Source organism: Lithobates pipiens, unplaced genomic scaffold, assembly GCF_037356315.1.
Source record: "Lithobates pipiens isolate NorthernLeopardFrog02 unplaced genomic scaffold, aLitPip1_a1.2 Scaffold_8, whole genome shotgun sequence".
Taxonomy (NCBI): Eukaryota; Metazoa; Chordata; class Amphibia; order Anura; family Ranidae; genus Lithobates; species Lithobates pipiens.
The window spans coordinates 11,904,222-11,917,282 of record NW_027507903.1 but is presented as its reverse complement, the minus strand read 5'-3'; the positions used below and the strand labels follow the sequence as shown (position 1 = coordinate 11,917,282).

At 43.6% G+C, this 13,061-nt stretch overlaps 1 protein-coding gene across 2 annotated transcripts in view; it reads right to left on the bottom strand.

Annotated features, from left to right (window-relative positions):
• LOC143963450 (immunoglobulin superfamily DCC subclass member 3-like) overlaps positions 1 to 13,061 on the bottom strand; it is a 319,528-nt gene that overhangs the window by 11,100 nt on the left and 295,367 nt on the right. For both annotated transcript variants that reach the window (XR_013270965.1, XM_077473082.1), the window contains exon 13: positions 9,109 to 9,301. Coding sequence is in view for 1 of the 2 variants with exons in the window: in XM_077473082.1 (XP_077329208.1) it covers positions 9,109 to 9,301 (193 nt within the window). In the remaining variant the exon portion in view is untranslated. The remainder of the gene's footprint in view (positions 1 to 9,108; positions 9,302 to 13,061) is intronic.

Here is a 13,061-nt window from a genome sequence, read left to right as displayed (position 1 = left end):
TTAAATGTTGCTACACAAATGTCCATCTGGACCTAGTGGTACTGAGGGGGCTGAATTAAAGTGTTGGAAATTCAATTTTTTTCTTTCTAAAATAACGAACCGGTGTAGCGCACCCCATAAGGAGACGCAAGTAGAATGGGATCCCCCATCCTGCACAGCCAGGCAGGAAGACAGTCAGTGACTGTTTTTTTTTTTTGTTTTATTGAGGGTAAGAAACTTGGATAAGGATGGGAGTTTATGGGATGTCCACATGACTTCAAACAGACTTCAGGGACAATTTTTCCTATACATGTATACAGATACAGATAGGCTGACACTGCTCCCAACATCACCTCTTCAGGCACTGCCAACCTACCTGGTTGCAGCCGCCCTTTTTCATCAGCCCTCCAGGCTAACTTCTCCCCACAGTTCTCCAGACTGACACTCACCAGCCCTCCCGGCAATGGCGGACTGACCATTGGGCCACTCGGGCACTTGCCGAGGGCCCCGAGCCACTAGGGGGCCCCATCAGGGTTGCCAGCCTCACTAAAACCAGGGACAGTATGTAAAAATCTGTGTTTTTTTTACATCTGTCTCTGAAATGTCCCTTACCATCCTTTTGGTCTAAAAATCCTGAGATTATAGCTGCCCCTCCTCTCCAGTACCTTCTCAGCCAATAGAAACATGTCTGTGTATACTGTGTGTACATGTATGGGTATACTGTGTGATTGTATACTGTGTGTGTGTGTATACTGTGTGGCTCCTTAATCTTGGATTGCCTGGGGGCCCCATAATCTCCTATTGCCCGGGGGCCCCATGAGTTGTCAGTCCACCCCTGCCTCCCGGCTTACTCTGAGGAGATCTCCCGGACATGCTGACCTGCTCCTGCTGTCCTCTCCTTGCTGCTGTGCCTCCAGGAAGGGTTTCCATGTGTTCAAGGGCCACCAACAGCCTCCTCAGCACTCCATCTCCATCTTCCACTCTACTGCCCTTGCTGGCATGACTCATGGCTATTTATGAAGTGGCCTGCCCCCTGCCAGCCCATTTGCTGTGGATTGGCTGGGGCCCTCATAAATATTCCAAACAGCCCCTCCTAACCTCTGCCCACTACTTCTGGAAGCTTCTCCAAGGTTCCAGAAAACAGGGGGAGGCACCAGAAGAACTGCCTGAATGAGTCATCCAGCCTCCCTGAGTCACTAATCCCTGACCCAGATTCAATCCAGGCCTGGCTCTCAGCCAAGACAACTTACCTACACTAACAACTAAACTGTGTACACTAGCACACTAGCTAGAGGGTGCTACACAGGTTTATACTTACCTGCTCTCTGCAATGGAATTGCACAGAGGAACCCTGATCCTCCTCTTTTGGGATCCTCCTCAGTGGCACATGTGCAAGGTCACTCCCAAGCCTTGCTACCTGCATCTATAGACACAGACAGCGCCCCTCCCCCCCCTCCGATCACTCATCACTGGCTTTAAATGGTAGCAGTGGGAGCCAAAGCCTCAGCCAAGCAAAGGGAGACCAGCAAGTAGGGGGAAAGAGTCGCTGTAGACTGGCACCACAGTGCTGGATTGAATGAGGGTTCAGGTAAGTAAAAGGGGGGGGATAGTAGTACCTAAACATTTTTTTACTTTAATGCAAGGAGTGCATTAAGGTAAAAACATTAAGGCTACTTTCACACTGAGGCGCTTTACAGCGCTGCAGGAGCTGTATACACCGCTCCTAAAGCGCCCCCCACCGCTGCATGGCTGATTTGCTGGCGGTTTTAACTCTTTTTCGGCCGCTAGCGGGGGTTTACAAGCGCCCCGCTAGTGGCCAGAAACCCCCACAAAAACTACGGTAAAGCGCTGCTAAAAATAGGGGCACGTTACCGCCGACACCCCCAACGCCCCAGTGTAAAAGTAGCCTGATGCCCCGTACACATGAGCGGAATTTCCATCGGAAAAAACTTGGATGGTTTTTCCCGATGGAATTCCGCTCAAGCTTGGCTTGCATACACACGGTCACACAAAAATTCTCTGAACTTTTGACCGTCAAGAACGCGGTGACGTACAACACTACGCCGAGCCGAGAAAATGAAGTTCAATGCTTCCAAGCATGCGTAGGAATTTTGCACGTCGGAATTGATACAGACAATTGGAACTTTTTCCGACCGAAAAATAGAGAACCTGCTCTTAATCTTTTGCTGGCGGATGGAGCGTACACACAGTCGGAATTTCCGACCAAAAGCTCACGTAGGACTTTTGCTCGGGGAATTTCCGATCGTGTGTACGGGGCATTAGGCTTTATAATCACTTTAAGGTTAACTATGTCCTGATTCTGCACTTTCTTTACAAATGTTTTTTTTAGGTTTTCCAAGCATGGAGGTCAAGCTCGAATATACACAACAATAAAGTTTTACGTGTAGACACAGTATTGAGTTTAGGTCAACAGATGGAGTACGGTACCATCAAAGAAGGGAGCGACAATACATTGGTAAGTGTAGCATAACGGAAAACTGTTCTAACATTATGACATTTATGGCTAAGACTGGGAGGGAGAAAATTAATTCCGGAAAAGGAGCGAGAAAGAAAAGCCCCATAGATGGGTATGGAAGAGGGAAGGGGGTAGGGGAATGGGTATCTGACTGGGCAACACAAGTGCCCGAACACAAACTCATAGAAACATAGAAAAGTGATGGCAAAAGAAAGACCGAGCAGTTCATCAAGTTTTTTCGTTTTGTCCGAGTACAGATCTACACTATATTACCAAAAGTATTGGGACGCCTGCCTTTACACGCACATGAACTTTAATGGCATCCCAGTCTTAGTCCGTAGGGTTCAATATTGCGTCGGCCCACCATTTGCAGCTATAACAGCTTCAAACCTTCTGGGAAGGCCGTCCCTTTCTCTGCCAACTGGTGCGCAGTCATGTTGGAACATGAAGGGGCCATCCCCAAACTGTTTTAAAAGTAGTACCTTGTACACACGGGTCGGACATTCCGACCACAAAATCTGTCTGATTTTTTTCCCGACGGATTTTGTCCGAAACTGGTGTTGCATACACACAGTCGGACAAAGTTGTCGGAATATCCGATCGTTCGGAACGTGGTCACGTTTGTTGCGTGCGATGGGACTACGTAGAGGCTAGTAGCTTTGGTCTCGAAATTTGATCTGATCATGTGTGGCACTTTGTCTGTCGGAATTCTCTACAAAGGATTGGAAAAAGTCTGATCGGATTTTTTTGTTAGAAAATTTTAGATCCAGCTCTCAAATTTTTTCCGTCTGAATTTCCGACGGAAAAAGTCCGATAGAGCACACACACGATCGGATTTTCTGACAATATAATCCGATTGGACCTTTTCCGTCCGTGTGTACAGGGCATTCGTTTTAAGTTTTGTAAGTTTTAAAACAAACCTAAATAACACCTAAAAAATAAAAAAATAAAAAGGGATCCCCTGATGAAGTCACGTGACCGTGACGAACACGCGTCGGGACGCTACCGGAAGTGACGCAAATCGAGCTTGAGGCTCGTTTATACACTGCATTAGAAACTTGCTTTGTTTGTGAGTACCTGATTATTTTACCTTAATAAAATACTATATGGTTAAAAACTACTACACTATGGGGCTTCCTTCCTCCTCATCTTTTTAACCCCTTACATACACACCAATTGCTGAGGTACCCCCCACGCTGAATGCTGCTGAGTGATTACTTAAAGGGACCAACACAGCGCAATAGGCAGGATACTGACGCCAGGATCTGGGGACACCACAACAGGACCTCAAAGGATAAAGAATACCAGGGACCCTGATGATATACATATTACATGCTGTTACCTTACAGCTGTAAGGTAAGGGGACACCCATATTCTGACCACACAACAGGACCACGAGGGATGTATTCACCATCACTACTATCATCACCGATTACATTGCTTTTTAACCACTTGCTTACTGGGCACTTAAACCCCCCTCAGTCCCAGACCAATTTTCAGCTTTCAGCGCTGATGCACTTTGAATGACAATTGCGCGGTCATACAACACTGTACCCAAATGAAATTTTTATCATTTTTTTTCCCACAAATAGAGCTTTCTTTTGGTGGTATTTAGTTACAGCTCGGAGTTTTATTTTTTGCTAAACAAACAAAAAAAGATGCAAAAAAAAAAATCATGTTTTAATAGTTTGTTCTAAAATTTTGCAAACGGGTCATTTTTCTCCTTCATTGAAGTGCGCTGATTAGGCGGCACTGATAGGCTGCATTGGTGGGCACTGATGGGCTGCATTGGTGGGCACTGATAGGCTGCATTGGTGGGCACTGATAGGCTGCATTGGTGGGCACTGATAGGCTGCACTGGTGGGCACTGATAGGCTGCACTGGTGGGCACTGATAGGCATAGTTAAGGCGGCACTAATAGGCACAGATAAGGCAGCACCGATGGGCACAGATAAGGCGGCACAGATAAGATGGGCACAGATAAGATGGCACGGATGGGTGGCATGGATGGGTGGCACGGATGGGTACCACTGATAGATGGGACTGATGGGCACTGATAGGTGGCACTGATAGGTGGCTCTGATAGGTGGCACTGCTGGGCACTGATGGGCGGCACTGCTGGGCGGCACTGCTGGGCACTGATGGGCGGCACTGGGGTGCAGCACCTTTGAGGCAGATTGTGGGCACTGTGGGTGGCACTGTGGGTGGCACTGCTGGGTGGCACTGTGGGTGGCACTGCTGGGTGGCACTGTGGGCACTGCTGGGTGGCACTGACGGGGGGCACTAACTTTTATTAAATTGGCACTGCAGGGGGCAGGTGGGCACTGGCAGGGGGCAGGTGAGCGCTTACATTACTGGCCGTGATCGGGACTGATGTCCCGAACACGGCCGCCGGTGATCGGCTTTTTTTTTTTCTCCTCGCGCTGACCGATTACCGGCTCCGTTCTATCACATGATCAGCTGTCATTGGCTGACAGCTGATCACGTGATAAGGGGTCGGGATCGACCCCTTGCACGGATCGGTGATCAGGCGAGTCTCATGGACTCGCTCATCTCAGAGCGCGCCGCGCGCGCCCCTCAGGGGGCGTGCAGGCCGCTCGTACACGGGACGACGTCAATAGACGTAGTCCCGGAAATGTAGGTCCGCGCTAATGCCGTCATTTGGCAATAGCGCGGTACCGAAGTGGTTAAATATAGTGCACATGTATTTAGACACTAGCACTTTATGCGATTCTTTGATATAATCGCCACTGGTTGTCGCACAAGTATAACGGACATTTTCCGACATATGTATTTTTCATTTTTTATATATTTTTTATTTTGATATTTTTTGCATATATTTTAGGTATTGTGCACAAGTTTCATATTATTCTAGAGGGATTTTGCATTTATTCCCTCAGCACCAACACTTTTATGCGTTTATTTGGATTTTTACTTTTTGTCACTCTTTGCACAATTGAATTATTGAGCTGTTTACTGCTGCATTTATATTGTTTTAATTAGTTTATGGTGTAGAGGATATCTGCACGGACTTACTTGTTATTTTTTGGCACTGGCACTTTATGCGATTTTGTCAGCTATAACAAATCGCATTGGAAATCACTAGTTTTAAATATTGCGATTGTTTTCTTTTTGTATGTTTGCATCTACATTTGTTTTTTATCCTGGATGCTATAATGTTATAGTGGTGAGGGTCCCTCATTATCCCCTCATAAAACACGCATACTGTTTTACACATATATTTTCACTTTATGCGATAGTATATATATATCACCTAATATTTTTAGTGCCCATAGAGCTTATTAGCCTCTAGGCTAAACTTCCTGTCATAGTACTGCGCATCACTACCTTTGCCGTTTTTTTACTCCTATACACAGCGGAAGCCCAGCGGCTGACACCGCGGACTCGATGTCCGCCGGCACCCGCCGATTACACGGGACACAGGCAGAACAACAATCAGTGTAAATTGTAAATTGTGCAGATTGTTGTTCTGTCAAAAGGGAAGGCATTGATCCTGTGTTTCTGCAACTTAGGCACACATTTAACCCTTTGATTGCCCCTGATGTTAACCCCTTCCTTGCCAGTGTCATTAGTACAGTGACAGTGCATATTTTTTAGCACTGATCACTGTATTAGTGCCACTGGTCCCCAAAAAGTGTCAGTTAGGTGTCCGATTTGTCCGCCCCCCCATGGAGGTTTTTATTCTTATACCCCTTATAAATGAAGTGACCAGTTGAGCTGAGTGTTTCTGGATTGCTGGTGGGGAGTGCTGTAAAGGTGCCCAACTTGCCGAGCATCTAGTACAGATGGTGTTGGTGGATTGATTCAGGGGTTTGAGCTTTTATTTCTATAAAAGCTTGAAGAAGCTTGTTCTTTTTTTGTGCTCTTTCTCGTGTTTTTATTAAGCTCCTTCAAGCTTTTTTGAGCATAAGGGCCGGTTCACACTGCAGGCGAGGCGAGGCGACTCCGACTTGCCTCGCCGCGACCTCAGCGGCAACTTGCAGATGACTTCTGTATAGAAGTCAATGCAAGTCGCCCCGAGGTCGCCCAAAAGTAGTACAGGAACCTTTTTTCTGAGTCGGAGCGACTCGAGTCGCTCCTCTCAGAACGGTTCCATTGTACAGAACGGGGGCGACTTGCGAGAGCGAGGCGAGGCGAGTCGTGTCGCCTCGCATCGCCCGCTGTGTGAACCGGCTCTAAGCGTTTTTTTTTTTTCAAAAAATCCTCCTAGATAGTATTTTCTTAACCACTGTATAAACAAAACAAAAAGCTGGAACAAATTTTTTTGTGGGTTTTCACACGTTTTTTTGAGCTCTTTGGGGCTCTAGCTCCTCTCAAAAAAAACGCGAACAAAAAAATACATTATTAATAATAATAGTAATAATAATTATGTGTAATGCCCCATACACACGGTCGGACATTCGGACGACAAAATCCGTCTGAATTTTTCCGATGGATTTTGGCCCAAACTCATCTTGCATACACACGGTTGCACAAAGTTGTCGGAAAATCTGATTGTTCTGAACGCAGTGACGTAGAACACGTACGAGGGGACTATTAAGAGGGCAGTAGCCAGCTAGTGCATTGTTGGTTCACTTACCTTTTCCTTCGATTTCCCTTCTAAATGTTTTTTTTCTTTGTCTGAATTTCTCACTTCCTGTTTCTCCTCAGTAAACTTCACACCATCATCCGAGCGGTGTTTAGTCAGCCAGAACAGCTTACTGAACAGTTTACTGAGGAGGAACAGGAAGTGAGAAATTCAGACAAAGAAAACAAAGGAAAAAAAACATTTAGAAGGGAAATCGAAGGAAAAGATAAGTGAAACAACAATGCACTAGCTTAAAGAAACCTATTTAGAAAATAAAAAAATGAACCTTTACAACCACTTTAAGGGTTATTTATTTATTGCAGCTTAGTATTAATTTATTGCATTTATTTATGATTTTTATTTATTTTACATTTATTTATTCATTTATTATTATTCGTATCATAATAATAATACATAAAAAAAATAAAAAATACCCCTAACCACAATTTCTAATCTTAACCCCAAACTAAACTGAACTCAAACCTCTTACCCTTAATGAAAAAACATTATAATAAATTAATAATAATAATAATAATAATAATAGTAATAAAAGATGAAATAAAAGCTTAAAAAGCTGAAACATCAACAAATTATGCAACAGATAATACTGTCGTTTTCTCTACTGGCTAATAAAAAAGCGGCAAAGCCCAAAAACGCTGCAAGCCCCGCATAAAAAACGCAGCAAAATCGCGCATAAAACGCCGGGAAAAGCGCTCAAAGATGCTACGCTCAGGTGTGATGCCCCGTACACACGGTCGGATTTTCCGACGGAAAAGGTCCGATCGGATTATGTTGTCGAAAAATCCGATCGTGTGTGGGCTCTATCTGACTTTTTCCATCAGAAATCCAGACGGAAAAAGTTTGAGAGCTGGATTTTAAATTTTCCGACAACAAAATTCCGATCTGACTTTTTTCCGATCGTTTGTAGAGAATTCCGACGGACAAAGTGCCACGCATGATCAGATTAAATTACGAGACGAAAGCTATTGGCTACTGGCCTCTACGTAGTCCCGTCGTACCCAACGAACGTCACCACGTTTCTGAAACGATCGGATTTTCTGGCAACTTTGTCCGACCGTGTGTTTGCAAGACAAGTCTGGCACAAAATCCGTCGGAAAAAAATCCGATGGATTTTGTTGTCTGAATGTCCGACCGCGTGTGTACAGGGCATGAGTGTGCATGGACACATCGGCAAGCATGGAGGGGAGTTTCTAGGCAGAAAAAATAAGAGCTCAAAAGAGTTTAAAGAGGAGGGCCGTTTAAAAAATAAAAAATAAAAAAAAGTCAGCAGCTGCAAACACTGCAGCTGCTGACTTAATAAACACACTTACCTGTCCAGGGCGCCCGCGATGTCGGCCACCCGAGGCCGACCCGTCCCTCGGCTCTCGGGTCCCGGCGCCGCCATTCCCTCTAAGGGAAACAGGCAGTGGAGCCTTATGGCTTCACTGCCCGTTTCCTACTGCGCATGCGCGAGTCCCGCAGCACTTTCTGAATGGGAAGCGCTGTGTTCTGGAACACACAGTTCCCAGAACACAGCGCGACCCATTACCCAGAAGACGCCGCGACGAGGAGAGAAGACAGAAGATCTCCGCGGAGGAGGAAGAGGAAGATTAGGATTATGTGCCTAGCAACAGGCATTTCTGGTAAGTAAAAAAAAAAATTTTTTTTGATTTTTTTTTTTTTTGATTTTTTTGTAATTTTTTATATTTTTTTGTTTTCAGGGTGGCCCTCCACTTTAAAGCCTGTAGGAGCACCTTTGAGCTGCGGAGTGCATGAGCCCTTTGACCGCTCAGTTTAAATCGACATATTCTGGTAAGGAGCCCTTATTACTTACCACTGGTGAGCTGCGGGTAGATTCGGTTGCACAGAAGATTTCTTTCAGTCAATTTGGAGGTGTTCACCTTTGTACCATTATGGTCTGGCACTGATATATGGACTTATTTATGAACTTGAATAATTACTGTATATTTAATAGAAATCACTGTTTCATTAAATACTAATTTATTTCACAGCGCTAGACTTTTATATATATATATATATATATATATTTATAAATGCGTCTTACCCCATTCCGGTGAGAAGGTGAGCGGTGAAATAAATGTTCCATCTCACTGAGTTCACCGACTTTGCCCTTGGTTTCTGGAATTTCACCGCCTCTCAGAGTGTCGCCATTGTGATCCGCTCGATCCGAAAGCCTGATACCTCCAGGTCCTTGAGGAGCTGAGATCGGGTCCTGTGCAGCTTTACACTTCATGAGCCTGTGAAGCCAGAAAAAGAAAAACAACAAGAACTTTATTGGACTGTGTCACATCCCTGTTTCTTCTTGCCTTCATTTCACAGTGTGCCAGGATCATCCAGAATAACACCGTAAAAAAAAAAAAAAAAAAATCGGTATTTTAATTAAAGTCTTAAAAATGTTTTGTATCATATTAACCAGGAATTGATACTAATGCCGCGTACACACGGGCGGATTGTATGGCCTACTTAGTCCGTCATACAATCCGACGGACAGTCCGTCATACTTTCGAATGAACGGACTTGACCACACACGGATGCACAAACAGTCCGTCGAAAGCTTGCGCGATGACGTGTACAGCACGTACGACGGGACTAGAAATAGGAAGTCCAATACACAGCAATGCAACCTTTCGCCGTGTAAATCCTTTCTGAGCATGCGCCATTCTTAGTCCGTTGAACTAGCATACTGACGAGCGGATTGTCCGCTGAAACCAAAGTATGACGGACAGAATTACGGAAATTCCGAAATACTTAGTCCGCCAGACTGCACGCTGAAAAAGTCCGCTGAAGCCCACACACGAGCGGACTGTCCGCTGAAATGTGTTTCGACAGACTAAGTTGGACAGACAGTCCGCCCGTGTGTACGCGGCATAAGATAGAAAAGACAAAAACAAAAAGGAAATGGCCTGCAAAAATAACTGGGTGGATTAGAATTCCCTCAAGTGGAAGTAACTTTTACCCAGAACTAGAGCTGCATGATTCTGGCCAAAATATGAATCAGGATTTTTTTGCTTAGAATAAAAAGATCACGATTCTTGCAACGTATAATCTTTCACATTATACAAAAAAATTGGGCTAACTTTACTTGTTTAGTTTTTTTTTTTTTTTTATTCATCAAAGTAATTTTTTCCCCAAAAATTGCATTTGAAAGACCGCTGTGCAAATACAGTGTGACATAAAATATTGCAGCAACCACCATTTTATTCTCTAGGGTCTCTACTAAAATAAATATATATATATATATAATGTTTGGGGGTTCTAAGTAATTTTCTAACAAAAAAAAAAAAAAAAAAAAAGATTTTAACTTGAAACCAACAAATGTCAGAAAAAGGTTTAGTGTTTAAGTGGTTAAACTTTCCTCATTTACACACCGAAGTCTATTCCATTGACAAATTGTTACAATGTTTATACTTAAATTCCACTGCTAAAGAATGCCCTTTTTTTTTTCTTCCTTCCTTTCTTTTGAGGGCTGTGGCTCCAGAAGAGCAGAGAGAATTCTTTGCATAGACAGAATTGTGAAACACTTTAGTCAAGATCGTAACGGGAAAAAAAATCACGATAACGATTCTTGACGATTAATCGTGCAGCTCTACCCAGAACACCCACACTCACAAAAAAAAAAAAAAATATCTAGCTATTTATCTATCTATATATGTGTATATATATATATATATATATATATGTATATGTATATATGTATATGTATATATATATATAAAATGTATATGTATTATTTTACAAGCAGGCTGGTTATATCTATGTATTTAAAGTGTTACAAAACCCAGGACCCAGCATTAACTATATCTGGTCTCCCGCAGTATGCCAGGGATATGCAATTAGCGGACCTCCAGCTGTTGCAGAACTACAAGTCCCATGAGGCATTGCAAGACTGACAGCCACAAGCATGTAACATCAAGAGGCAGAAGCATGATGGAACTTGTAGTTCTGCAACAGCTGGAGGTCCGCTAATTGCATATCCCTGCCGTATGCTCTATACCTACTGACATTTTACCTTTGCCAGTACCCTTATTCCACATGTGTATTAAACTCACCAACTTACTACACTGAGATTGGCACCTGTGCTTTTTCCTCCCTTGGTTAAAGTTAGTAGGAGTTTCCATTCTCCTCTGACTGTCCTATGAGACTGCAGGACCCCTGAACCTCTGTCTGGACAGTGCTGATTGGCCCTGTGCTGATCACATGCAGCCTCCCAAGAAAAAAAAAAAAAAACTCTAGCAATACACACCAAAGTGAGCATGTGCAGAGTGCTCTGTTTAATCGGCAGATGGATTGGGGACAGTAGAAGAAGGGGAGGATCAGAGAAGACAGGACCAAACAGCCTTTTTACACAATGCAGAGGATTAACCCCTTAGGTTCCACAGTGAGTATAACAAGCATGCTTTACTGCATATACAGACTGATTTTATTGTTGTGTTATTTTTAAACAATGTAACCACTTGCTGACCACTTCACGCAGATCTACTTCGGCAGAAGGGCACGTACAGTCAGAATCACGTACCTCTACGTTACCCTTTAAGAAGAGGCTTGCGGGCAAGCTCCATGAGTGTGATCGTGGGTCCCTCGGACTCGATGTCCACAGGGATACCCGCGATTGTCTCACGAAGAACAGAGATGCTAATGTAAACAAGCATTTCCCTGTTCTGCCTAGTGACACTGATCACAGCTCCCTGTAATCGGGAGCAGTGATCAGTGTTATGTCACGCGTAGCCCCTCTCCGCCACAGTTAGTATCACTCCCTAGGACACACTTAACCACTGCAGCACCCCCTCCTGGTTAACCCCTTTCACTGCCAGTCACATTTACACAGTAATCAATGCATTTTTAATTGCACTGATCGCTGTATAAATGTGACTGGTCCCAAAATAGTGCCAAAAGTGCCCGATCTGTCCGCTATAATGTCGCAGTCATGATAAAAATTACTAGTAAAAAAAAAAAAATTCATAAAACTGCCATAAAACTATCCCCTATTTTGTAGACGCAATAACTTTTGCGCAAACCAATCAATAATTGCTTATTGTGATTTTTTTTTACCAAAGATATGTAGAAGAATATGTATCGGCCTAAACTGATGAAAAAATATGTTTTTTTATATATTTTTTGGGGATATTTATTATAGCAAAAAGTAAAAAAAAAGTTTTAATTTTTTTCAAAATTGTCTCTTTTTTTGTTTATAGCGCTTAAAAATAAAAACTGCAGAGGTGATCAAATACCACCAGCTCTATTTCTGGGGAAAAAAAGGACGTAAATTTTGTTTGGGCGCCACATCGCACGGCCGCGCAATTGTCAGTTAAAGCGACGCAGCGCCGAATCGTAAAAAAGTGCTCTGGTCTTTGGCCAGCCAAATGGTCCAGGGCTTAAGTGGTTAACTCTGATGCCCTGCACACACGGTCGGAAATTCCGATGGAAAAAGTCCGATCGGATTATGTTGATGGAAAATCCGATCGTGTGTGGGCTCTATCGGAGTTTTTTTGACGGATTTTCCAACACACAAAGTTTGAGAGCAGGATCTAAAATTTTACGACAACAAAATCCGATCGCATAAATTCCGATCGTGTGTAGACAATTCCGACGGACAAAGTGCCGCGCATGCTCAGAATAAACGAAGAGCCGAAAGCTATTGGCTTTTAGTTTATAGTCCCGACGTACGTGTTTGACGTCACCTCGTTCCCGAACGATCGGATTTTCCCCACAACTTTGTGCGACCGTGTGTATGCAACACAAGTTTCAGACAAAATCCATCTGGAAAAAATCTGACGGATTTTGTGGACGGAATGTTCCGACCGTGCGTACAGGGCATTAGAGGATGGATACGTGTTTTTGTTTTTTTTTTATATATAGTGGTATAACCTAAGGTTTTCATCCACAAAAAGTTAATGATCAGATCCACAGACTGGATACTTAAGGACATAATAAATTGCAACATAAAAAAAAAAAATCTCAGCTGTAATTACTTATAATCAACCAATCCCAAAAATCCCC